Genomic DNA, 27,311 nt, shown 5'->3' on the forward strand with positions numbered 1-27,311 from the left:
CCTCAGCATTTACCCTCAGTTTTAATGTATTTTTGAAATCATGTGAGCTTTAAAGACAGAATATTCCAAAAAAAAAAATAATTTGTCTCCTCGAGTGGTGAACCATAAACAAAGCTTTGTGCTTATTCAGATTGAACAATGATTGATTTGGTTGCTTTGTTCTGTTGCTTTTGTACTTTGTGATTGCAGACCATCAATTCATACCATAGCCTAAAATACGGCCCTTTTCTTGATTGTCTCGAATAATTAATTAGCAGAGGTAGATTTAAAAAAAAACTGCTTTGTTATGCTCTTTAGGATTCAAGACTTTCTGCTTTCTCTGAATTATTTATTACGAGGCGGTCGAGAGGAGCAGCTTGAAGATGCTACATTTCGGTTGGGGAAATTGGTGAGAGGGGTGGAAGCGAGAGACGCCTTAAAAAGAATGAGAGCTAAATAATGGATGTATTTCCCGCCTTTGTTGGAAAACCATCATCTGCCTTAATTCTGTTTGTTGGAATTAGCCTGTTTCGGAAGCCGGGCCACGTCCGTACGGTGACACAATTAAGTGACGGGCGATAATTATCCCAAATTACCCCGTCTGTGATAGAGTCATCCAAATCGTTGTGAAGACACTTTTCTTTTTTTTTTTCCTGGCGTCCTTCTTCTTCACTCCAACACGGCCGAGCAGATGCTGGGGGTCACAACGAGCGATGCTCGGATGGTAATGGGACAGCTGTTGGATTCGGGGTTGTCGGTAGGTGTGCCACTGTTGCGCCAGATGGCGCCCGTGGGTTGCCGTTTGATTGGAAGCGAGGAGATTCCCGGCCAGATGCTGAGAGGCCACCGGCTGTATCCAGATGCTGAGGTTAGGGGTTCCAGCAGGCACAGCTGGACGCCGTGGGCCGAGGGGGGCTAACCCCACTCTGTCGTAATTAGGTCACAGACGGAAAAATATAATAACAGAATAGATGTACTTTATTGATGCCAAATTGGGAAACTACGCTGTTGCAGCACTAAAAACAATACAAATAAAATCTATACAGTAATTACAAGAAACAGTCAAGTGAATCTATATATACAACAACTAAACAAGAGTAGGTGTGAAAAAGGCAGTCAATTGTGTAGAGGCATGGATAAGCATTGAGCCTTTGAGTACAGAAAAAGTCCAGAATAATATCTGTTACACAGCGGGAAACAGTTACAGGGGTAATGCCTCAAGGCACAAAGGATTTCCTGAAGCGGTCCTCCAGACAACAAAACTGTCTCAGGCCCTGTTTACACAAATAGGGGTTTCTCTGAAAACGCACACATATTTATGTGGTTCCACCTTGCATTTACAGGAAGCCGGCGGTTTCACTGAAACCGCACTTTTTCAAAAACGCTCCTCAGGGTGGATAAGTCCGAAAACGATCTTTTTTGGAAACGCTGATGTCACAGCCCTAAATCCCTCCCTCCGCACTGCAACCTGAGTGGCCGTGAGGTGCAGACGACCACTCACCACAACAACAGCCACGTTGGGTTTTGTGGCCCTACTGGTTTCCGATTGAACTGGTCTCCTTGGCGAATAGCTGCAGATGTGCTGCACCGCTGTCAGCAGAATCGACACAAGTTCACAAACATGCACAACGTATTACCAGCGATTATGCTTCTGTAAGTGAGCGCTACGTACCAGGGACGTTAAAAAATGCAAATAAAGAGAATTTGAAATAAACAATTTGAGTTCGAGTTGGACTCGACCTCACTCAAACAAAAATCTCACATATATATGATCACACAACATATATCACCTGTCTACCTAAGTATTTCCTCGCCTTTCCTCAGGCATTAGTAAGTGACGTTGGCACCAGGTAACATTTTGATTTGGGCTGCCTGAGACAACTGGCCACCATCAGTTTGCCTTGAAAATAACCAAAACTTATGTGTCGATGTTTCTTGTTTTCCTCGAGTCAACAAACATGTCCAGCGTCACATTACAGTCTACACAACACTGCAAACTATGACAGCCTTTCACGTTTTGAAAGTGATGAAGTAACTCAGACAATGCTGTTAAAATGTGCTGAATAATATATAAACAAAAGCCAAGCACCAAGCCACTGGATCATCATCATTAGAAAATGTCCATCCCCTCTGCTCCTTCACTGACACCACACAAAGAGAGGTGGAGGACGTCCTCAAAAAAATAAAACCCACCACTTGTGCCCTGGAATCTTTTCCCTCAATGCTGCTGAAGGCGAACATTTCTGCCGTCTCCCCTCTCATTACCAAAATCATAAGCCAATCCTTCCTGTCCGGCCATATTCCATCTGTACTGAAATCTGCTGTCATCAGACCACGACTGAAAAAAAAAATCCCATACCCAGAAAGTCTCTCGCCAACTACAGGCCCATTTCCAATCTCCCATTTCTGTCAAACGCACTGGAAAAAATAGTTGCAGCAGAACTCCATGATCCGCTCAAAAACAATAACCTCTTTGACAGGGTCCAATCTGGTTTTCGCATAGCACAGAGACAGCTTTGGTCAGGGTCACAAATGACCTCTTGATGGCAGCAGATTCTGGTTCCCCATCTCTCCTCATCCGGCTGCCTTCGATACAGTTGACCATACCATACTCCTTCATCGCCTGCAACACACCATAGGACTCGCAGGCAACTAACTAAACTGGTTCACCTCATATCTGTCTGACATTTCACTCTTGTCTCGTCTGTCCTTGATTCAGGAGTATCGCGAAGGTCGTGAGCCAGGTCCATGCCTTCCAGGGGGCAGTGTGCCCGCACAGCCCCGACCGAGAGCTGCAGGACTACCTTCGGCACCGCATCGCCTGGCTCGCCACCTCTGACGCGCATCTTCTGGCCGCCGATGCCGGCGTCCAGCAGTCCAGCGAGAGGCAAAGTCGGAAGATCCAGGAAAAACTGAAGAGGGTCAAGGCCTCTTTCCAGTGAGCCCCCGCCCTGGTCACCGTGACCCCCCCCCCAGTAGGTCATCACCTCCAAGTCGATGTACAGGACCCCCCCCCCCCGTGCTTATCTATGAAAAGCTTTCAGCCGCCGCACGTTTGTTCTATTGAGGCCCCTCAGCTTAAGTCAAAAAGACATCACCGTTGACTTTTTCTTTTTGAAGCAAAGCGTTTATCATTTCCCCCCCCCCACACACACTTTGTACTCGAGCTGCTTCGCCTTAAACCAACGGAACAAATTTTTGTGCGGTACATCTTTTTTGACTTTTTACCCATTTAATGTACCTGCCAGAATGCATGTTACAGAGTGAAAGCTGAGATTAGCTCCCAGTGGCAACTTGGGGAACTACTGCCAAAGGGACCAAAAGTCCAGGTGGTTCCCAGCACAAAGCACAGGTCATTGTGCAGTTTACTAGGGGCTGCCCAGTGCTCTGTTCAGTTTAGGGTTTAGGGTTTGTTTAGGGCAACAAAAAAATTGTGGAGTCATACCAAAGACTGTAAAAATGGTACCCATTGCCTCCCTTCTTGGCACTCAGTATCCGGGGTTGGAATTGGGGGGTCAGATCACCCAATGATTCCCGGGCGCAGCACTGCAGCTGCCCACCGCTCCCCTCAGGGGATGATGGGTCAAATGCGGAGGACAAATTTCGCATCCTTCGGGATGTGACAATCACTGGGACTTTAACTTTAACTTTAAAAACGTTTGGTTCCGACTGACAAAACGTTCAACGTTCTCGGTAGCTTTATCGTCAAATCCCGCAATATGTGTAACACATACAGAATTGAAGTTGCAAATGTTGGATATTTCTAGCAACTGCAGAAACCCAGTGCAATTTTACATAACGTTATTTTGGTCTGACATCACTTGAGAGGACACTATTAATCCTATTAAACATGCCATAAAGAATGATTGAATTTATATTTTTGAGATATCTTAGCATGACTTTTCACCTCTGGATATTTAAGAATGCTGCCAAACGCTAAAAAAACATTTTGAAAAGCTTATTTTCACTCTTTCAGAATGTTGCATTTTGCCATTTAGATCATATAAAAAAAGATCACATCCACAGAGGTTGTTTGTTCATTCTTCATAGGAGCTTTTTATCTGATACCGCACTCATGAAAAAAGGAGACAGTGATGAGAAACATTCCCGAAGAAAAGCAAAGAAGAATCATCCTGGCTGAAAGAAGAGACATAACACGTGTCAAACATCTCAGACAATGCCTATTTGACGTGTCTTTGTGAAAAGTCAAATCTGCGCTGTGGTGTATTGGCCGATCGCTTGTTTGTCATACATTGTGACCTGTTAATTTTGTTTGTTTACAAATCCGAAGAGCATTGAATCAGCTTCATTAGACGAGCCTTGGCTAAATTAACTTCTAATAATCCGATTTTGAGCGGCACGAATGCGAAACAATTTCATTCATTGTTAAACAAGGCGCCGTGAAGGGCGAAAAAGCTCGACGGGCTGACTGTCCGCGTGACATCTTCCCATTTTATAGAAAATGGTAAATCATAATGAGATGTCAGTGCGTAATTTGTGGGGTTGTAGGGAGATGGTATTCAGCCGCTGACTGTTTTTCTATTTTCCTGCCTGCTCCCTCTCATCCGCGGTCTTCCGCCGTGACCGCGGAGATGGAATGTGACGCACCGTACACGATTTGCTTAATTTTTGCCAAATAAATGAGGTTTTCCAAATAAATGAGGTTTTCCAAATAAATGAGGTTTTCCAAGCACAGTTCTTGCCAGAGCCTGTTATTGTCAGACAATATCTGTGATAGATTGGCTGCGAGACAGGTTGCAGCACGGTGACATCTGTCTGGAAGTGTGTGTGTGCGTGCGCGCGTCTATCCATGCGTGGCTTTACATTTCTCCAGGAGATTTTCAAATTGCATAAGACAGAGACTACAATAGTTCAAATAATTGGCCACTCAATTTGACCACAAGGACCTAGGATATCCAAGTATGGATGTCATCCAGGCAAATGTAACTCGTATTTAGCTGCAATTGTCACAGAATTTACAGATTTTTGCATGTTTTAACCAATAATGTGAACAATTCGCCACCGTGCTTTTGACCTCTTCTTCAAACTGGGCTTGCACAGCCATAAAAAGTGGTATTAAAATTGAAATTGCCTCATAAAATTGATTAAAATTTTCAGAACCTTTTGGTCCTTTTGAAAAGTGGGGACATGTTTTTATGAATATGCTGGCAGTCGTATGGCCAGGAATTGCATTACAATCTATGCATTTGTGGTCATTTCTTCAGGCAAAAACATGAGCAAACTGACAGAGGAAAAAAAAAAAAAAACATTTAACTTGGTTCTGAGAAACTGCATACACACATGATGCAACTCCGGCATCAGTAAAAGCAACACCTACAACTGAATGACTCCTGCAATGAGCTTTAGTATTCAAACAGGGGTTTTTACTCGACTCAGTTTGGTTGATGATGGGACATGCGTGCACCACTATAGTCTCCAAATCTTGATGGCATTTTACAACAAAGTCCAAAAGGGCTTGCACCATATTTTCAACGTGATTTGTCACAACATAAATAATGTTTTTTTGTTTTTGTTTTTGTTTTTGTGTTTTTTCCTGTAATCCTGTCCGGCGATTCTGTGACAGCCCACTGAGTTTTCGCGGACCCCTTCCTCTCGCGGAGGAAACAGTCACAGTGTGAAGGCGAAGTCCCGACCTCTCTTCTGATTGTTATCCGGCGGGGATCAGGCCGTAGCTTCAAAGAAGAAGCCAGATGAAACAAAGAAGGAGCTCCAGAAAGGCTGATGGACTCCTGCCTCCGCAGCGACAGATCACCGATAAAAGAGACGAGCAGACTCGTCCTCTTATCTCCCTTGTCATGTAACTAAACGATCAGTTTAGTGCCATTGTTCCCGAACTGTTGCGCGAGGAGATCTTTCAGTGGGAGGGGCGACACACACGGCCCGGCCTGCTGGAACGCCACAGAGCGACAGTAAAAGGGCCGGACATCTAAAGTTGGACTTTGCGGCTTTTATTTATTTATTTATTTATTTATTTATTTACTTGTTGACTGCGTATCACCAGCCAGTGTTTGAGCCACTTGCGCGTTTGGCCGCGAAGCCCCCCCCCCCCCCCCCCCCCCCCCGCCTCCCCCCCCCCTCACCTCCCGCTCCCTTCCAGCTTTCTCACAGCTTGTTTTAGCACATTTCCATTTGAACGGAGCAGCGATCGGCGGTAATCGTGTCGCTACTGTAATACCTTTGATCCGCATTGTTTGAAGCCTCTGCGCCAAACGCTGGCGCCAGCGCTCACCGGGGTATCAATGACATGTCAACACCGGGAGAACCACCGCTCTTAGCCCCCCCTCCCACCTCCCCAACACACACACACACACACACACACACACACACACACACACACACACACACACACGCACACACACACACACACGAGAGTCTAGACACGCAACTGCAACGGGACTTGCAGACGGGCGACAGAAACTACTGGAGGAGCTCTTTGATGGGCAGTTTGTAATGTTAGAGATTTTTTTCTTTTTATTGTTAGTGTTTCTAAACGGCTAAGATAAACCGAATAATTTGAAATCTGCGATTGCATGTGGTACCAGTGACCAGTTATTTAATTTAAAAAAAATAAAAATAAAAATGTTGCAGTTTAAAAATGTATCTTTACATTATGGCAGTTATAATTATTATCTGGGTCATTTGTCTTGCGGTCCGGTGTGACAGGCTTATAAAATAAATTATTCTTATTATTATTATTTATTTATTTATTTATATATATATTAAGAATAATACTGAATGAATCTCACACTGGGGAAGGTTTGGCTACAGCTATATATAAAGTACAAGAAAGGGTAAAAAGATAACAATACAGAAAAACAAAAATAAACTAATAGATATATAAACATGTAAGTCACTTACAATATATTTAGGAATGGAAAAAAGCAAATTAGCAAAAGAGTTTTTAAATGCAATTGATCTTGATCTGAAGTCAGTCGACCCAACATGAGGAAATCGCGTGATTACAATGAATGCTCTGCCCCCACTGTATGCAGCGGTTGCCACATGAAAGTCTCGACCTCCGCATGAGACGTAAAGTTATTTCTGCGGGGACCCCCGGTTTCAGTCGCGCCGGACAAATGTATGAGCTCAGGACATTTCTCACAGACTCGGCGGCGCCAGGACTTCACACATTCACAGGATATGTAAAGACTTCAATAACGAGCCATTAACCCCTAATCACCAGGATCGATCAGGCGTTAAAAAAGCCTTAACATATGCAAATCCGAGCCGGGGCCAATCCACTATAAAAGTTGGGGGGGCCCTGGCCAGCCGTCGCGCAGTCTCACTCACTCCCACTCACTCACTGGATACAGATCTCTTCGCCGCACTGCGAACATGGTGAGATACTTTTCTGTGGACTGGCTGGCTCAGAGCCATCACAGCACTTCCAAGGCGGCGGAGCAGGAGGCTGCTTCTCCACTGTCTTGTCGGCCCCATGTTCCATGCATGGTTCAGCCGCGGCCGCCGGCTTACGGAGAGTGTTATCTGCAGCCAAAACCCAAAGCGTCCAGGCCCGTCCACCACACAGAGAGCGAACGACCAACGACCTGCGCATCACCCGGTAAATAGTGAAAAGCCGACAACCGATATCCATCTATTTCTCTCTCTCTCTCTCTTTCACTCTGTTTTTAAGACACGAGCCCCCCCACCCCCCTCCTCCACCCACAACGAACTTATTTCTCCCCATTTTGTTTGCAGTTTCTGACACAAGCGGATACTCCTCCGGATATGAGAGTGAGGCGGCATCGTCTGATTGCCTCTCCGTGGATGAGAGTGGATGCGAGGCAGAGACGGACGGGCTGCAGCGCCGCGTGCGCACGAAGTTCACCCCTGAGCAGATCAACAGGCTGGAGAAGATCTTCAGCAAGCACAAGTACTTGGAGGCGGGAGAACGAGTGAAGACGGCGCAGAAGCTCAACCTCACAGAAACTCAGGTAAACGCAGATTCCACGCGCACCCACCACCCCGAGGAGTCCACGTCTGCATGACGAGCTGCCGTGGTGCTGAGCGTGTTCTGATGTATCATTTTCTCTCAGGTGAGGACTTGGTTCCAGAACAGAAGGATGAAACTGAAGCGGGATCTGCAGGACTACTTTGCCCCTCAAGCGACGCCGCTCATGTTCCAGCCCCCGGCGGTTCACTACCATCGGGACATTGGCCCACTTCGGCCGCACTACCCTGCTCCAGCCTCGGCCTTTTATGCGCTTCCCGTCCAGCAGATGGTCTTCCAGCAGCCCTCTCAACACATAATGCGCAACCAGCATTTCCACTGAGCCTAATGTTAACGTGTGACTTTATGACTGAAACACTTACTTGTATTCCTCTGTGCCGTTGTTAAATTTTGTAAAGAGATATTAATATAATTTAAATAGAATTATATATGATAAATAAATAAATAAATAAAATCTTTATCTTCGACAGTTGTGTAAAACTGGAGTCTGTTGTGTCTTGGCTTATCCGATAAGATCGAGATAAAATTGATCACATTAACTTCAGTGCCTCATGAAGGATCGTTCAGTCTTTCATTTGGAAAAAAAAGAATAAGCTTCATGACATTACATCACAGAAATTCACTTTAGCAAGCATTGTATTAAACACACAGGATCTCAGGCAGAGCTGGGAGGAACAAGCAAACACACACAACACACAACACACACACACACACACACACACACACACACACACACACACACACACACACACACACACACACACACACACACACACACACACACACACACAATCTCACAACAAAAATAGTTCAAGATAACTAAGGGGCGGGGGGTGTCAATCGTGAAATGTCGTTTTCCTCTAATAATAGCAAGCTAACGTAATAACGCCTAACTCAATAGGTTAGGTTTAACTGCATTGACAGCGCGGCCGCATTCCTGGGCCAAAATGTTCCTTAACCTGTCATCAGAACAGCTCAAATGCCACGCTTTCATATGCAGAGCGCCACCGACCCATGAGCCCCTCCTCCCCAAATCCCCCACCCAACCCAGCGCACTTCAAACGACAGCTAACTGGGCGATCATGGTCGACAATTAGTTCTAATTACGTCGCCCATTGATGAGTTTACACTTACAGCAGGAGTCTACCTGCCTGGCTCCAGTGAGTCTGGGGTTTTGTATGGTCATCAAATTGGGCTTGGTTTGAAGTCTTGCAGCCCTGTGGTTAAAAACAAGAGGCACATCTGTCATGTGATGAGATTTGTAGATCGCTAAACCGATTCCTCTGTAGGCAGAAGCTGCGGTTTTCATCAATCCATTTTCTGTTGAGCGAAATTCACATCTGTCCAGCCCTGGACAATTCATGTGTTTATGGCAGAGGTTTGTACAGTATTGTTTCAGTGGATAAAAGTGACTGGAAATCCGAGTGAACCAAGATCGTAACCTGTCGTGGGCGAGTAAATGATCTCATTCGAGAAAGTCGAGAGAGATCAAACACGACGGTCTTACAATGAACCGAGTCCCAGGGCAACAGAAACAAGGGCTGCTGCTCAGACATCTGGACGCATCTGTTCAGAGCAAAAGCCGAACACAACAGACACGCGCAATTTAAATTTCTGCAACTGCGTTACTTTAATTCATTCATTCGTTTTTAGTTACATTAGAGTTCTCATGGATACACCGTGACTGCTCTGTATTCACCAGCGCATATTGCCCTTATTCCATGTGGCGATCAGTTAGTCCTGCGATACCAGGTATCTGAAGACCAGACTCAGTGGCGCCGCGGCGTCGCAGACTGCCACGGAGGTGAGAAAACGCTCAGGCCAGCCTCGATTACAAAGGCCATCAAGTTTCTATCGTTCCGTTGAGATCCCTTTGCATATGCAAAAATAAAGGAGGTGTGTTCCTTTTATATGAGACTTGGGCTTTCAAGGGGCAAGATTTGCAGATGCCGACCAAAATTGTGTGGACACATCATGGCGAACTTCTCTGTGGAATGGCTCTCCAGAAGCTGCTACGAAGGTGCCACTCTAAATCTAGAAGCGCGCAAAGAATTCGTAGGATTTACCAAGGGACCGAACTCGCCAAACAGTGAGTCTCTTTGTCCTCAGATCACGTGGCCTGTGCACTGTGCATGTGGACGTCCTTTGTGTTAAGCGGACGGTCGGTTCTTTAATTTACAGGTAGTGACGGTTCGCTTTCTGACGCCGAGATGGGGGAAGAAGGTGACGGGGTGAGCCAGCATCAGCGCAGGATGAGGACCAAGTTCACCTCTGAGCAGATCAGAAAACTGGAGAGCACGTTCAGCAAGCACAGATACCTGGGTGCTCTGCAAAGACGGAAGATAGCCGAGAGGCTGAGCCTTTCAGAAACTCAGGTTGGTGCAAAAGTGGAAGCGCTACAAAGGACTTTCGGCTGAGAGGCAAACGACCGAGAACCGAGACGCCCGGTTGGCTTTTAATAAAAACCGAATAATAGTGGCGTTGCAGCTTCCGGTTTGTCTCACGTGTAACTGTGTCGCACAGGTGAAAACTTGGTTCCAGAACCGGAGAATGAAGCTGAAACGAGAGGTCCAGGATCTGCGCTCCGAGTTCAAATGGCTCCCCGCCACAGCCCTGCTGCAGCCCGCCCTGTTTCAGCACCACTACCCGGGCGGACAGCTCCCCGCAGTCAGCGGCGGCTTCTGCCAGCCAATCCCGCCGCTCCACTGCGCGGCCCCGCCGGGTCCTCGGCACCCTGTCATCCTGCCCGCGTACCTCCACTGAGCTCCGCCGCTCACACACAACGATGCTATGTCCTGTCTAGAATCTAGATGCCCTCCCGTCTCTCTAAGAGAGAGTTGTTTGAATATGATGCATGAAGCACTGTGGAAATATATTTAATTATTGTTGAATTATAATAAGTACGCTGTGTTTGTTGCATATTGTTGATGTTCACCAATAAATGTGTCTGTTTTTCAATAAGTTGGCCTTCGCTGTTTATAAATGTGTTATCTATAAAAAAAAACAACAAAAAACACAACTCCTACACAGTCAAAATTAGCCAAAATACGTTAGAAAGTGTTTTATATTGATGTTTTGTTTTTGTTTTTTTTAAATCCAACACTTGAGTTTGAACATAAAATATTAACGTGGTGTATTCATTTGATAATAACTACAATGGTTTACTTGTTGTTTGGAATGAAACAAAAACATAAAATAAAATAAGCCCATGGTGATTTAAAAAAAAAAAAATGATTTAACTATTATTATTTAAATCATCTGCTGCGAGCAAATGGTGCTGTCTTGTTTTGCTGTTTCTCATCCACTTCAAGGGAAGAGCCGAGCGTCCCCGTAGGACTTTTCCCTCCCGTTTCTCACGCCTGTGCGCCCCAATCCTTAAGTGAACGAACCAGACGGATGACGGGCAAATATTTTCATTTGGCGTCCGGTGGCGTGGCTCCAAGCTGTGATTCACTCCGGGCTTGCACTGTAGATCCGAATCTTCAAAAGGAACATCAAAGCGGTGACTAAGCGGTATCTGCGAGATCATTGAGATCCATTGAGCGCCTTTGTCTGCTGACGCAACACTTGGCACTTTCTCGAGATACTCACAAGAGCGGCGCCCAAAAGTCTGCCAGAGGTGTATATTGCCTCACGTTAAAGTCATTAGGTGGCCCCAGCTAAATAGGTAATCATGTCATAAACAAACGCCCTGTCTCTTCTCGGCTATTCCATTCTGTTGCTTGATAGACAGCCATATAAGTAACTGCCCTGGAAGAACTTGAGCAGGTTTAGCAGCATGATTGTTTGATTAATCAGCTCAGGTCCGTGCTCAAGTCAAAGAAAAGTACTGGTACCTCCCACAAGGGGGCACAGCTATGAAAGGAAGTGTTTGGAATCCATCAACATCAACCACCTTGGGAAGAAATTATTCAAGGAAGTGTTTCATACAAGCTACTGCAGCAGCAGCAGCAGCAGCAGCAATCCAAGGTTGTTTCCATCACTTAATGGCTACATAGACGTTTATAAAGGATCTATTGTGTGAGGAGAAAGTGTTAGTCAGAGTTGATCCCCCTTTCATTAAGTTGGAGGGAAGAGGTGCTAATGGTCAGACTGATGCTTGGTTGTTACCGCCTGCTCAAACTGTTTAACTGGGACAAAAGCAAGTAGCCATCAGAGGGATTAGGAGACGACCACTCAGGTGGGGGGGCAAGGCGGGGGGCGGGGGGGTCGTCACAGACATGACAGGTATAAATGAAGTCACAGCACTTGATGACATCACAAAGGATGATTTCCAGAATGAGGCTGATTTCCAGAATGAGGCTGACGGCCTTGTGTCAGTTACTGGGGACTTTAGTGTCAGGTCAGAGTCACTGTTGGTCGTGAATTTTGAACAGTGTGAGACATTTTATTAGCTGGTTATTTTCAACTCATAAATATTGGAGAATGTTTTTAAATAACCCAGAGCGGCGCAATACAAAGAGTAAAGCAGCACTGATTGATTTATTGATTGATGAAGCACATAATGAAATCAAATGTGTTTTCTGTTTCACATCCAGGAATGAGAAGAGCGTGGGGATGTGAACACATTTACGCTCAGTGTGTAAAATCTTCTATTCATGGTTAGCTTGCACGAACTTACTGTCACACACGCACACATTCATGCAGCAAGTTTAGTGATCTTTTTTGTTTCCTTAATCTAAATGTAATTCTCTCTTGCTCCCGAAGAAAATCCATATGTCCTCTGGACATGCACATCCACACACAATGCTAAAAAAACAAAAACAAAAAAAAAAAACCTTCTCAAAGACACGCATTAACTTGATTATTATGGCCAACGTGTACTTAAAAACAGAAACAATGTTTTTTCAGACCATCAGGAGTCACATTAAGCTGCTAATGATTGTTATTTTTCGTTAACGAGGCAGTAGCTGTAATATAGAGCTTTCCACACATTGTTTATATCAACTTTAAGTTGGATGTCATCATATTGAACAGCAGTTTCATTGAACATGGAAATAGTGACAGCTAAAAAGTATTTTTCTTTACCTCCTAATCCACCACTGCATTTATTTGTGCCATTGTCATCAATTCTGAATATTGTGACAGTCTCACACTTATCTCTCTCAGGGAAATATGTTTTTAGTTTTAAGTTAAAGCAGCAGACAAGTTATTATAGGTTCAAGCAGCAACTTCAATGTTCTTTTTTTGACAGCATTGCTCATATGAGATAATCTGAATCGGCTAGTGTACTAACATTAATGTGTATACAATATCTATTGATGAACGCTTTTCAGATGAAAGACACTGTGACACAAACCCAGACAGATGCTTGTCAAAACAATCTCCTTTATTTCAAACAAGCGTAAAATGGTTCAGCATTAAAATGTGAACTGTAAAGAAGAAAAAAACAAAAATCCAGTCGTCACAAACTCAGAATGATGAAATTCAAGTGAAGACATACAACCTCACAATTGCACAGAACAGAATTGCACAAAAAGTCACCCCCCGGTCAGTGTGTCAGAAATTCCCCCTTTTCTCGAACTTCCTCTGAACACAGCATGTTGTAGTACAGTGTGTTTGTGTGTGTGTGTGTGTGCGTGTGTGTGGTGCGTGCGTGTGCGAGAGAGAGAGAGAGAGAGAGAGAGAGAGAGAGAGAGTGCGTGTGTGCTCTGAGTTCGTCTGCCAGTGTGGAGAGGATGATGAAACCGCAGACAGTCTGATGGAATACCTCTGCAGCCCCATTTTCCCATGCCCTATGCCTCTTTAAAGTTATATCTGAAAAAGGTATATGCATAGGAAAAAGGAACAGCGAGTGTAAAGAGCTCTGGGTTCCTGTTGCTTCGGGACCTGCAAGTACAGCCATAGGAAGGAAAAGATAAAAAAGAGAAAAAAAATCAGCGTTACATGGAATCATCAGCACAAGGAACGTGATATTACACTGCCTCATTTTGGGAAACCTCTTGACACCTACAGCAAGAGGCTCGACGTGGAAGCTATAAAAAAAAAAAAAAAAAAAAAAAATGAAGCACAAAACTGCAAAATTTGTCAGGATAATCTTCAGCAACAAATAAAACGTGACCTGGAAACATTTAAAAGAGGCTTCAGTCTCTTTACCAACAGCTTTTTCTTACACAAAGGCAAAGGCAAGTGTGGAAGAGGACTTACCTCCAGCGCCTACCGACGAGTGTACCACGGGCTGACACCTCCTCCCCACCGTTTTTATCCCCTCGGCGGGGACCTTGGAGATGTTTGGGATAGACAAAGTAGCTCATTGTCAGCATTCCCTCTTGGCGTAGGCGGACGCACCTGCGGACGCCATTGCTGGGAAGAGGAGGGAGGGGGGGGGAAAAGAAAGAGAAAAGGAAAAAAAAAACCAAAACAAACAACCCCACAGTTGCTGATAAGCCCCGAGTGATCCGACGAGTTCAGCACCTGTGGCTGCCAACTGGGTCCCTCCGGTTGAGCAGTGAAATTTGTTACAGTGATAATCTACAATCTGGCACACGCTGCTGCGCACGTCAGTCCGCGGAAGAAGCAAAATGTCCAGGACGCCTCGTTCCGGCCTGCCGAGACGTTCCTTATCTGTTCAGGGTTTCTTTTATTTACTCCCATTTCGCTCTCTCTCTCTCTCTCCCACAAGAGGGGCCCACATGCTTTTTAGCACTCAAGGTCCTCCGACGAGGAGTCATCAGGCCCGCGTGCATGTGTCTGTGTGTGCGTGCGTGCGGATGTGAGACAGCGGTGAGATGCTTGTTGGAGGGAGTGAGTGCAATGGCATGTCAAGGCCAGCGCAACCAGCCGAAGACGAAACCGCACTCTCTTTATTTTGCTGCTTTTTTTTTTGTTTTTGTTTGTTTGTTTTGTTTTGTTTTTGAGTGTGTTTGAGCCTCTCTGAGCTGGGACTGCTAAGGAAAGACGTGTTTACATGACAAGTGCTGGTCCAGATGAGGTCATCTGCACACTGCTCACAACACAAATCTCTGGAATGAAAACTTTATCAAATAGAACCCTCTATTTAAATACACACATTCTGTAATTATTTATTTTATTGTGCATGCATGGATACCTATTTAGACAGTAGGAAAGTCTATACTGAATATATCATACTATATATCATACATCAAGTGTCTCTCAGTCTGACTTCTGAACGCACAAATACAAATCCATCTCCATTTCCGCCACCAGCAGCTTTGGGATTAGGCAGCAAACCGCATGCAAGCTTTTTGTATTGCAGCACCGTAATTGTTTTAATGCCGTGGGAAAAGACCGGGGGGTGAAGGGTTGGCTCTCCGTGTCGGCAACACGTGAAGTGCAGGCTGCCCGCTGCGCCTGAGTCCGACCTGCTCGGCGGAAGCGCGAGGCAAAGCTGTGAGCCGAGGCCTTTGGGTCAGATAAACAGAGCTCTTTGATCAAGGTCCGCCGAGCAGTCACACACTCGCGCACCGCTGACAGCGCGATAGTTATGTCTGAGCCTCAGTGAGCACACTTCCATCTGGTGTGTGTGTGTGTGTCTGTGTTTTAATCGCTGCACAATAACAGAATAAATTCAACACACTCAGCAAGCGTAATCTGTCAGAGCAGTTCGCCCCACACCACAAGGGACTGGATTTAATTGCTTACACTTTAACGCGCAGCTTTTATAATACAATCCTTTTCCTCTTTGGGCAGAGTATTTTCTGTTGTTGTTGTTCTTTGGGCTGTTTAAATATGCAGGGTTAAGCAGAAACATCGCATTCAAAAGAATAATAAAAAAAAAAAAAGGGCCAGAATACACGCGTGTTCGTCTGATACGTGCAAGCAAATTCACTCAGCATGGAGCCGTGGAGACACACCGTGCTTTATGAAATTTGACCGAGGATCGAGGATGCAATATCTCCAAAGATTTGCAGCACACGAAGCTATAGTGATGTGTTACGCTCATTGACACCAACCCGAGATTCAGTGAGGCTCTTTTAACACCACATTTGACTAAAGAAAAAAAAAAAAACCCCAAAAAACAGAATGTGCAGTTTTACTGCATGAACAAGTGGCTGTTAAATGTCAGAGAGTGCCAGTGTTGGAGAATGTTGCTAGCTGTGTTTCTAGTGCGTAGCCTTAGCTGGATTTAAGGTTGGTTTTTTTTTTTGTTTGTTTTTTTTACTGATAACTGTAGTTATTTAAGTGATTGTAAAAGTTCACATTGGAGAGCTAACGACGACAGTATTGATCATTCGTGGGGCAGTAATCCAGCAGGAGTCCAAAAGCAAGGTCATCTGTCACCATTCAGAATGAATCTCTGTGATAAGATGATCCAAATTTGGCAGGAAAACTGAATCATTTGAATTAGAGTCAACATTTATTTCTAAATGACTTCACCAATGAAGCCAGTGAGATCCATTAACATTTTAACGCAGAACCCAGAGGGTGATAATATCATTAATCATTTTAATTAGTTCTTTCTATTAACTGTGAAATGCACTCGCACACTTTGCAAACGGTCCACCTGCCTTTAGATTGACATCAATCCCCACAGTTTTTAAAAGCTGTGTGTCCAGTGTATCAATATTTTTTAGCAGATTATTAGTTGTTCCTGTGTTCTAGGTCTTTCCAATTTGTTCAACCCCTTTTAAGGAAGACACATCTTGATCCCAGTGTTTCCAGCAATTTCATCCCAGTCTTCCTACCTCCATCTCCAAGCAATAAGCCAAACTATTGCTTAGCCATTAATGTATAAGATTTTATTTTTCAAATGTCTGTTTCTTTGAGATATTTCAATCTTGTTTAAGAGCTCTCCAAAGCACTGAGATTGCCATGGTCCAGGTCTCAGGTAATTTGCTACTTTCAGAGGACTCTGGGCTTCTTCTTTTTTTTTTTTTTTTTCCAAATCCACCATGACCTTAATTCTGTCTGTGGCACAGTAGACCACAACGTCTTCTTCTTTTTCCTCTGAGAAATAAAACGTAAACCTCTTATGTGTTACTGGACTGGTTCACATCCTATTTGTCATTTTCTGTAAGGCTTGCAGATGCTTACTCCTTCAGTGCAGCTGTTTTTTGCAGTTTGAAGTCTATCCTGGGTCCACTGTTGTGCACTGTTCACATGCTTTCCCAAGAACAAATCCTAGATCTAGATTGGTGTTAATTTTCACTGTTATGTAGATGATGGTCATTGTGCATCCGGTCGATGCTTGATCTGCAGCAGCTGAAATCAGAGGCTTGTCCAAAAACTTTGTTCAGTTGAGGGGACACACAGTTTTTTTCTTTTTGTTCTTGTGTATTTTGTTATGTTCATTGATGTTTGGATCTTTTAGATGGGTCACCTTTTATCATTCTATGTTAAAATCAATGTTACACAGGTTACATTGCTTTTGAAAGATGCATTGCAAATGAAGTGATTATTATTAATGTTATTATCCCACTTGACGCTACCTGGAGTCCAAACTTGCAGCTGAATCAGCCAACGTAGATTAGTTTTCATATTTGGAATGACCTTTGAACTCCTTTCCATTAAATAACCCTTTAACCAGATCCAATCACAAGATTAAGAGACATTTGTCGACAACAGTCGTGCCATGGTTGACACAGTCTCTTCACAGCAACTCTCTCTTCTTCTTGGGCATTTTGTTTTCTCCCACAGACCAAAGTGAACATAACAGTAACTGGCAACTCTAAATTGTTTGTGGTTGGTTGTTTGTTGCTCAAAGTGCTTTTGATGAACTGGAGACTTGTCCAGGGTATGGACTGCCTTCACCCTACGATAGCTCGAATAACATATCTCATACCTTGATAAGTGTAAAGTGGATGGATTGATAAATTGCTGCTATGAACCAATTAAAATGTCTTGAGGGGTACATTTCAAGGGTGTCAGCAACATTTATTTATATTTTATTTTGGAGGAGGAGGGGCGTGCAATATATTTCCCCGCAATCTAAAAACATTTTACCATGTTTTTAGATTGAAAATTATCCTCCATTTTCATTCCCTTTCCTTTCAGCCGGCATAGTCTGCAATTACCGACCGCTATTAAGTTCTGGTAGACTGTGTAAATACAGTCTGACGCGCCGGCAATTTGATTGTGAGAGTCTAATGTTTTGTCATGATATACAGAGGACAGACACAGGGAATTATTTTGGAACTGCCTTCTCTTTTGAAGGACAGCAAAAATATTAGGGCTTTTTTAAAAAAAAAAAATCAGAGAGTGAATTAGGAAATAATTAGATAACTTTGAGAGAACATGTGGCCAACATCACATTCCTATGGAATAGAGACGGTCTGCTCCATAGGAATGGCTGAAATGTTGGTCAAGCGATGCTTTTAACCATGAAAAAAGTTGAAACAACATTTTTTGACAGCACACCAATCAAACCCTGGGAGAGAGACTTTTGTATCCCATCAGAATGTAGACAGTGGAGGTAGAAAGATCGACTTTGAAGACAGTAAAACTATTTTGCATTTCCCAATGGCGTATGTGTTTATTGCAAAAACTACCATGTTATGCAACATAAACTACGGATCAGCTCAGGGCAATTCAATAAGACAGCATTATTTCTCCCTGTCAAAGTTTTCTGCCTGAAATAAATGCGTAGGTATGAACACGGCCACTAGCATAACAAATTTCCAAGTGCAAGCGCTAACAGCTAGCGACATGTTGTGGAATGTGTATGTGTGTGAAGTGTGCTCCACTCATTCTGTATTCACCTGTCAGCACCCAATGCAGTCGCTATGGAAAGTTTTAAGAGTGACACTTCTGCTCCCAAAGGACACTCCTAACTTGCAGCAAAAGCTTTCTGTATTTTTTATTTATTTATTTTTGGACTAAGAGAAAATGTTCACTTGTTTGATCTGTCTGACAATTCTGAGTAAATCAATGCTCTGAAATGGTAGGAAAGTGAAAAATTGACTCCTGAAAAATGAAAAAACGATGCCATATTGGAAATTTATATATTTGTACCTCTAATGTGCCTGCATTAAAGTTGCTGTGGGGGTTGTGGACGCTTGACCTTGTTTTTTGATCAGGTTGCCCTGCATGTTGAACACAGTGCAAAATAAAAATTTCAACAGGTGAACCACAACGGATTAAAAATGTATGAAAAGCCGAAATGCCTCAGAAAATGAAATAGTTGCTACCGTATGTGGCTACCATGGCTCAATGTCTTCTTATTAATATCATTTAAAGAAGCCATACAAAGACAAAAAAAAACCCAACTTGTGGTCAAAAGCTCTGTGTCATGCACTTTCTGAGAAAGTGGAGGAGGCAAAAGTAAAAGATGACCTTTTGCAGCAAAAAAACCAAAGCACCACGGCAAGCAATGATTCCTCAATGAGACCTTCATCAGAAATGTTGTCACTTTTATCATGAATTCTGATGTAGAAATTCAACAGTGTTGGTCAGAATGTGTCACTTAATGGTCCAGTGTATACAATTTGCCTTAATCTTTGATTTTTATAGTGGTAAAAGCTTCACAAATAAGCTTCACTATTAAGTCCACAAATACGTACGTACGTACGTATAAGAATATACTCACAGTACAATAAAAGTAATTTAGGTTTTCCTACCTTTGGTACAATTGTTATATACATATAGGAATATACATAGAGCCATGGGTCTTGCACCCAGTTAGCTGCCATCTTGCACCGCCCTATTTCTAAGGATTCTGTGGATGGACAATCCAGCACAGTGCTCGCAGGCCGTCCGTAGTTCACTGGCAAGCTCAGGAGAGGTAAGGCAGGGGAGTCCCTAAGGGGACTTAAGTGAGAGACCACGGCTATCTAAAACGTAACTACTTGACGTCACTGTTTCTTCTTGAAAATCTCCAAACATGACACACTTAAACGTCATCACATCCTTTTAGCACTGCTGAATTTTCCTCTTCCTTTGGCTTGCAGTTGAAGAACAGATGGAGACATTGCAGCGTTGCAGGGAGACTCCCTGGATCCCTCTTGTAGGGTTGGGCGGGGACCGGGGAGGGGTGGGGAGGGTCCTCACCATCCCACCTCACCTGGGGGGGGGGGGGGGGGGGGTAGAGGTGGGACAAGCACCTCGACAGGGTCCCTCTGGAGAGCCAGGTCTCCATGCTGCCACGATTATAACTCCTTTCATCTGTACACGCCCGTGTGTGTGTGTGCTCACCCTTGTGTGTTATGATGGCTATTTCAATGGAGGAGCCGGATAAAAAACCACTTGAATAAAACGCAGATCTGAGAGGTCGGACGCAAAGGCCTCTGCTTCAAGCTCTGCGAAATAAAAAGCTGAGTGTTCGCCGGAGAACAAAGGTGCAGAGGCGCCGGCTTTTCTAAAACGTATCGCCTGAACCCTTCACTTTTTTTTTCTTCCTCACATAGAAGGACGTCTTGTTCTTCTGCTTCTTTATCTTTCTGCCTGCAAGAAGATGAGGGGCCTGTCTCTGGATTGTCTTTCTCGTCTCTCCGCCGTGTGCAGGAATCTATTAGTGGAGAGCCTGCTGTATTGGAGGCCAGGTCAGTGTTTGACCTGAAGCTTTATCGCCATTCATTTGCTCACATAATTCAAGGCTGCCTGTAACCACATATCCCCTTTCAAAAAAAACAAAAAAACAAAAAAAAAAACATGTTTTCCACCACTATGCGTTATTTTTATTACTATTTTTCCCCATTCCACAGCAGCAATAGATAAATGCTAACCATTTCTCTGAGACATATTCAAATACATTCTAGATGAAAACTGAATTATAATGATTGGGGTGTGGGAGGGGGGGGGTGTTAAATCAATGAAGTACGTAAAAGAGAGCTTATAAAACTCACATTAACACTGGATTTGGGAGCAGAAATAATGCCCCCAACCTCCGTTTTTTCCACTAACAGTGACTCCAATGAAATCAAGCATCCATCTTTGTTCTCTGGTCTCTGCCCCCCAGGCCCCAGCCCCTCCTCGATGGCTCGGCAGCCTGTCACCGTTGGAAGACATTTCAATTTGGTGACCCTCCCTCAGGTTGGGGCAAATTACCACTTCAAAAGGATGGGACTCCTCAGGTCGGTCCCGGTGGCGCGCTCTCTCCGCCGTCGTCTGCTGCCTCACCAAACTGCTTAGCAATGCTGATCAGACCACCGGGCTCCTCATTGAACAGCCGTGTACCTCCATACTGAACAAAACTCTTTGCGGGAGAGAAGAGGGCGCCGTCTCTCGTTATTCCGCATTAGCAGGGTTACGTCTTGATTTGTGTGAAAACGGCACAGTCAGATGGAAATGCCATTGAGGAGACGTTTCAATCGTTGTTTGGGGGAGGTTTATGAGAGAAATGCGACTTTGAAGTTTCAGGACGCTTGCGTGTCTTTTTTTCTCAATCGAGTCGACTAAATCAACCTTTGACTGAGCGCCAAATCACAACCAGTCGTCTCAAAGCGCTTTGCACAATCGAAAGAGAAAACCAACAGATCGTTCCAGGGCAAGTGTGAAGCTACATGCAGAGCTTAATCGGGCTAAGCTTATAATTCGGTTTTCTCGTCTAATCAGACTTCTCTTCTTGTGCCAGTATACATGCAGCTGAGAAAATCAAATTATTGGCGGGGACGCGTCCACCTCTCCCACGCTAGGGGGCGTTATGAGTCTTTTCCGATGTGTGTTAACTTCCGGTTAACCGCTTTTGTTGCACAACAACGAAACAAATGGAGTGTGGTACAACACCGATGTTTGTACTGGTCTTCAACTTAACGAGTTTCCTCACTGAACAGCGACAGATGTGCTGCGCCACGGTCAGCGGATTGGTCAGAAATTTACGAACGTACACAAAATATTACTGGCAATTTTACTGTCGAAGCCCACATCATCTGTCACAGCAAATATACAGAGACTCACAGCTAGCAAAAATCCATAATTTTTCACAAAAAAACTAATTACAAATTAACAGCATTTGCTTTTGACTTCTTTAGACTCTTCTTAAAAACATCACAGTTCTGCAGAAAATCCCTAAATCCAAAGTTTGAGAGAATTAAACTGTAGCTCAGACACATTTTCTCCTGGTGGAGCAGAGAAGACAGAGTTTGAGGAAGAGACTGAACAAAGTGACAGACGAGACAGTTAGGGACGGTCGGTGGATTTGGGTGAGTAGTTTATGATGAGGGCGACACGGTGGCGCAGTGGTTAGCGCTGGCGCCTCACAGCAAGAAGGTCGTGGCTTCGATTCCGGCCCAGGGACCTTTCTGTGTGGAGTTTGCATGTTCTCCGTGTGTCTGCGTGGGTTCTCTCCGGGTTCTCCGGCTTCCTCCCACACTCCAAAAACGTGCATGTGAGGTCAATTGAACACTCTAAATGGTCCGTAGGTGTGCATGTGAGTGTGAATGATTGTCTGTTTCTATGTGGCCCTGCGATGAACTGGCGACTTGTCCAGGGTGTCACCCTGCCTTCGCCCTAAGACAGCTGGGATAGGCTCCAGCAGACCCCCGTGACCCTGAATAGGAATAAGCGGGTATAGAAGATGAATGAGTTTATGATGATGGTTGGGACCCAAATAAAAAATAGGAACATAATATTTGTGCCCCACCACCACCACCGATTCTTCTTCCCTTCTTCCCTCTTTCCCCTTCTTCTCTTTCCTTCTATTTTATTGTGTTGTTAGATCCACCAATTTTTCTCAGTGGAAGACATCAGGTGGACATATCAGCCATCAGGAAGAGGAAGTGGGTCATTTAAAGGGGGGGGGGGGGGTGGCTTATTTTTTTTTATTTAACTTTCTGGAACCAAGCGGCCACCCAAGTAAGTTTGCTTGTTTTGCTTTTTTGTTGTTGTTTGTTTCGCCAATTGATGTTTATGAATAAATTTGACAGTTTAATATGTTTATTGCCATTGAATGCAGTTCAAAAAAAGGACTCATCTGTAATTTGTTTTCGCTGTTTTCAGTAGTATGTTCTCAAACAATGTTTTAGTCATTCTCCAGTAGATGTCATGTTTTAAGGAAGGTAGTATTGGCATTGCAATTATATGGTGATTACATAAAAGCCTGGGTCTGTTGCGGTACTCAGTGCTATAAGCAGTGCTGTTTGTGCTATTCTAGCCATGTGATAAGAAAGGACGGGGAAGTAGCTGTACTGGTGTGAGGAGCAGTGATGACATAGCACTGGGGGTAATGTCTCTGGGACAACAGAGTTCATCAAGGGGGAGGATTATCTATCACTGCTCATTTTTACAGTGAAGTTGAACCATATTGGTAAAGCATTGCGCTCAGGAGGCCCTTTAGCTGCTAGTTGCTGCTAGTTGGATGCTATTTTTTTTTTGTTGCAGTTTTTAACCCAAGCTTTTTGTGTTTGCTGTGATATCTGTTTACATCTGAAAAAAAAGAAAATCTGGAAAAAAATTGCTTTACCTGAAAGCCTGGCTGTGACCTGAAAGGCCTTTCAAAGCCCACTCAATTAGGCTATTAGTTAGATACTACAAAGTAGCTTTCGAGACTGAACATTGGCATTGAATATTTCTGTATCTTTTGATCTGCTTTCATAACATAGTTCTTAGAAGCAAAAATATTCAGTGATTGGCCACGTGGAGTAAAATGCCTTGTCAAAGTCAGGGGTCAAAGGTCACAATGAGCATAAATGTTACAGACCATAATAAGGCCACAGTGATTTAAATAACTACCATGTGGTGTGTGAAATGGCTTCTTTGAATGCACAGCACTCTAACTGTTGGTCTGCAAATTGATCCGCAAAAACACTGATTCAGCACAATCTCAGGTTCCAAGTTGCCCTCCATCGTCGCTGAAGCCAATAAGCAACACTCAGACAAACATTTTGGGCTGATGAGATTCAACGAGTCCCAAGGGTGTGAAAGCGTCTCTTTTTGGAGGAGGTGCACCTCGGGTGTCGTTTCTGCACCTCCCGCACTCGTGTTCCTGTCGACGATGAAAACATGAAGAGCCCGGGATGCATAGCTGCTGCCTCACAGAAGCTAATTTGGATCTTCACAAACAAACAAACAAAAACACACAAACTGTCCTTCCTCCTGACTCCAGCAAAAACCTATCGTCGGCGGAAGCATAAATCGAGACATTACGTCTGGACGCAGAAACAAAATCGTCTCATCGCCACTGACTCTCTATTCGGTTTCATGGCAGGAGCCATTACGCTGTAATTAAAGCTCAGTCTCAGGCGATGAGATGGCACGTAGCGGTTGCAATTAATTGGATTGTGCGGACACTGATTGCCCCGCAGGGTGTATAATGCTGTGTCCGGTTATTGGTATAAACATTATGTGGCTGTAAGCTCAAAATACAACTGGGACAAAAATATTGACTCCTCAATCAATCTGTCTGCTCAGTGCCAGCTTAGCATCGCGCATTTAACGTGTGCCGTGCTGTCAGCCTGAAGGCAGACAGCAACCGATGGACGAGAGGGTTTTCATGCAAAAAAAAATAGGGAAGTTCCATGTTGACTTTTTGCGATCACCAATGTGCCGATATTCTCGAAATAATTTATTTCTGATTACGATATGTTTTTATGCCGTTCCTAAAAACTCATTTTAAGTAATTTTACGTTTTTCTTTTTGTGATATTTACTCATTAGTGCACAGGTGTCAAACTCAAACACACAATGCAGCCAAAATCTTCTAATCTTCTAAATCTACCAAGTCTAATGAATAATAATAATAATATCCTTCAATGAACGTGCAACCGTTCAGGGACAAGGAGAGGGAAAAAAACGACTTCCAGTATGAGCTTAGTCCAATTAAGCTTTGCATGTAAACGTACTGAGCGAAGAATATTGCTCGTGGGGAACGTAGTCTGTATGTCGCAAACCGTGTCCGAGTTTGGAGGTGTGAGGGTAACGAGGTGAGGGGCCGGATCACAGCAAGAGCCAGCGGTCTTCAGCCTATCCAGAGGCAGGTGTAGGAACCAGATGCTTAATGATGAGGCTGCGTCTGTGCTGGACGACAGGCGACAATTGCATTCGGAAGATGATTTTGATGATGAGATGATTCTGCAGAATTCTACAGAATGCCTGGCAGTGCCTTGCTGCAGCCGGGGGGGGGGAGGGGGCGGGGGGGAGGAAGGTGGGAGTGGCGGTAATTAGACGAGATGGTGAAATATTTAGGGGCCCGGTGCATCATGGGAAGTCGTCATGCAGTCTAATGGAGTGGCCTGTGCCAGCCCTGACTATATTAAGCCTCATGAAAAAGGAAAGCTTGAAGACTGATCTCGGCCTCAGCATGTGCGTGCGTGTACGTGTGCATGTGCGCAACCTCATCTAGGACTTTGTGCAGTGCTGGTGGCGCTGCCAGTGGCCTTTTTACTCTCTCTCTCTCTCTCTCTCTTGCAATGGGTCAGCGAGCAGCTTCCAGGTCTTGACATTTCTCCTGTTTTCACCTCTCGCTCCCTCCCTGCGGATGTCTCACTCCACGTCCTCTCTCCCCCCCCCCCCCCCCCCCCGTTCTGTGCTTTTGTGCACCTGGCGCGACAGATGAACAGACGCCGGCGCGGCGGAAAAAGCATCGGCCGCAGCCTTACACGGCGGGGGCTCTCACCTCGCAGCAACCCCCCAAAACACCCCCCCCCCACCTCCTTCCAGCGATAAAAGCCGTGTGAGAGGCCTCGTTGTTGGCGCGCCGGCGCTGGGAATTCAGAGATAAGATGTGGCCCTGGGGAGGGCGATCTCCGAAGGGAACAGGGAGTTCCCAGACTCCTCTGATACTCTTTGCAGATGGTGCGATGAAGGTTGCTGTCTGCGTACCAGCGCACGCGTGCGTGTGTGTGTGTGTGTGTGTGCGTGCACGCACTCGTGTTCTTGATTTAGAGCCTGCTCGCGCCCTGGAGTGTAAACCTTATTTTCATACGCGCCGTTATTTTCTTTCAACAAATGCGCGGCTCCCAAAATACGTCCCCGAAATTGTTCGGAGGGCCCTTGAGAATTTTCTTTTTTTTAGATTTAATTTTTATTTATCTTTAATCTGTGCGTCTCGTCAACAGCTCAAATTGGTGGAGGTGAACCGGAAAAACGGGGGTCAAGGCGCCCCCTTCTTGAAGATTAAGCCGCAACCCCCGGCCTTGACTTCTGTCTCCTGACGCATTTTTCTTTTCCCCGCCACCCCTCCCTAGTCCAGGAGCAGTCGAGTTAATTACTGACATTGGGACGAGAGATAATTCCTAATTAAGCGGCTGCTGATGGCAGCAGCGGAAAAAAGTTGATGGCGATCGCTTTTTACAGACCTGATGCTAAAAATAGCTCGGAGGCTTGTTGATCTTATCGCTTTTGCCGTTATTAAAAAAAAAAATAAAAAAAATCTAAGCTACCGCGCCAACACATAGAGATCTGCTTTGCCGCTGGGCTCGGCTGACCCGCCTCAAAGCAAACCCATGTCCATTAGCTCTGACCATGTACTCTGAGTTTGATTTTGTGGCTTTCCTGACAGGACGGGCCTCCGAGTCGGCGTCTCCCACGGGAAGCTGAGCCCGCAGCCACGAGAGGAGGAAGAGGAGAGACGGAAAAAAAAAAAGATAAACTGTCAGGCGCATTTGCACTGCTTCCCTCGTCTCCCCGGCACGAGCTGCTGCTGCCACCTATTCAGCATGACGGGAAATATAATTGCGTCCCTTCTGCCCCTGCGTTGTTTACAGCGGTGGACCGCGTGTGTGTCAGTTGTTTGATGGGAGGGATGCTGAGCCTGCGAGTGCTTAAAGAGTCCCCGACGATTCCTCTCATTAGTGGGCATGCGGCGGCCCACTGAGTGGGCCAGGTGTTCCTTCCTCATGTGCTGTCCTACGTGCACGTATGGGTAACACGAACGCAATCGCTAGGGGGCCCAGGGGAGGGAGATAATTTTACTTATCGGCTCATAAGTACCTCCGCGTGGGAGGTGTTCAGAAGCTAAACTTTCAGCAGGGAAAATTGGTCGTCCGGTGTGTGTGAGTGTGTGCGTGTGCGCGTGTGTGTGTGTGTGTGTGTGTGTGAAATGTCAGAGATGATGAGAGAAGGTGTAAAAGGCGGGAGATCGTAAAGGGTGCTAACAAGCTGAGCAGGGCGAGGGGGGAACGTGAAGGTCGCCCTCTCCATGGTCCTCCGGTCCTGAATGCAGGACACTAAAACGCGCAGGAGCGCCATCTGCTGTCCAACAAAAAAAGTTTCGGAGCGCTTAGTATTCAATCGCGTGAACCTCAGTCGCAAGTTGGAAGAATTTGACTGGCGCCACTGGAGCACCAGGCACACGGCCAGTAACGTCTTCTCGCTCAGGCTTTTTCCTTGCTGCTAAATGAATGACTACACCAAGCGTTTTGGAAAGCAAATGAATGAGCCTCTCACTGATACCTCACTACGGAAAGCCAATGGTAAATTGACAACAGGGAGCATAAAGATAATACTTGACCATATCTTCACTGACATTCACTTGGATGTGATCACAGTCACATGGCTCAGGGTCTTCTCATTGGTGTTTGATAGGTGCC

General features: G+C 44.9%; 3 protein-coding genes and 1 long non-coding RNA gene across 4 annotated transcripts in view; 3 read left to right on the forward strand and 1 right to left on the reverse strand.

Annotated features, from left to right (window-relative positions):
• The window catches only part of kndc1 (kinase non-catalytic C-lobe domain containing 1), a 48,889-nt gene extending 44,262 nt beyond the window's left edge, over positions 1–4,627 (forward strand). The window contains exon 31 of the mRNA XM_076050078.1: positions 2,699–4,627. Within this exon, the coding sequence (XP_075906193.1) occupies positions 2,699–2,921 (223 nt within the window). The 3' untranslated portion in view covers positions 2,922–4,627. The remainder of the gene's footprint in view (positions 1–2,698) is intronic.
• Positions 4,628–7,265: 2,638 nt separating this feature from the next.
• Positions 7,266–8,416, forward strand: vox (ventral homeobox). Its single transcript, XM_076050049.1, has 3 exons — positions 7,266–7,561; positions 7,699–7,934; positions 8,037–8,416. The coding sequence occupies exons 1-3, from the start codon at positions 7,336–7,338 to the stop codon at positions 8,271–8,273; spliced, it is 699 nt and encodes a 232-aa protein (XP_075906164.1). The 5' UTR covers positions 7,266–7,335; the 3' UTR covers positions 8,274–8,416.
• Positions 8,417–9,862: 1,446 nt separating this feature from the next.
• Positions 9,863–10,912, forward strand: vent (ventral expressed homeobox). The gene is made up of 3 exons (XM_076050050.1): positions 9,863–10,040; positions 10,133–10,326; positions 10,475–10,912. Exons 1-3 carry the CDS (start codon positions 9,863–9,865, stop codon positions 10,712–10,714), a joined length of 612 nt encoding a protein of 203 aa, XP_075906165.1. The 3' UTR covers positions 10,715–10,912.
• Positions 10,913–13,263: 2,351 nt separating this feature from the next.
• LOC142904149 (uncharacterized) lies at positions 13,264–14,475 on the reverse strand. The gene is made up of 2 exons (XR_012929349.1): positions 14,099–14,475; positions 13,264–13,780 (listed from the first exon to the last, which is right to left on the reverse strand). It is a non-coding gene; the product is annotated as an uncharacterized LOC142904149 (long non-coding RNA).
• Positions 14,476–27,311: the final 12,836 nt, after the last annotated feature.

Source organism: Nelusetta ayraudi, unplaced genomic scaffold (genome assembly GCF_046127955.1).
Source record: "Nelusetta ayraudi isolate G7.1 ecotype Tasmania unplaced genomic scaffold, CSIRO-AGI_Nayr_v1 ptg000122l, whole genome shotgun sequence".
Taxonomy (NCBI): Eukaryota; Metazoa; Chordata; class Actinopteri; order Tetraodontiformes; family Monacanthidae; genus Nelusetta; species Nelusetta ayraudi.

Excerpts from the sequence above, each read along its gene's own strand:
- vox (XM_076050049.1), top strand. The coding sequence starts at position 7,336 with ATGGTGAGATACTTTTCTGTGGACTGGCTGGCTCAGAGCCATCACAGC. Across the intron at positions 7,562-7,698 it reads AACGACCTGCGCATCACCCG|TTTCTGACACAAGCGGATAC; the intron begins GTAAATAGTGAA and ends TTTTGTTTGCAG. Across the intron at positions 7,935-8,036 it reads TCAACCTCACAGAAACTCAG|GTGAGGACTTGGTTCCAGAA; the intron begins GTAAACGCAGAT and ends ATTTTCTCTCAG.
- vent (XM_076050050.1), top strand. The coding sequence starts at position 9,863 with ATGAGACTTGGGCTTTCAAGGGGCAAGATTTGCAGATGCCGACCAAAA. Across the intron at positions 10,041-10,132 it reads GGGACCGAACTCGCCAAACA|GTAGTGACGGTTCGCTTTCT; the intron begins GTGAGTCTCTTT and ends TTTAATTTACAG. Across the intron at positions 10,327-10,474 it reads TGAGCCTTTCAGAAACTCAG|GTGAAAACTTGGTTCCAGAA; the intron begins GTTGGTGCAAAA and ends TGTGTCGCACAG.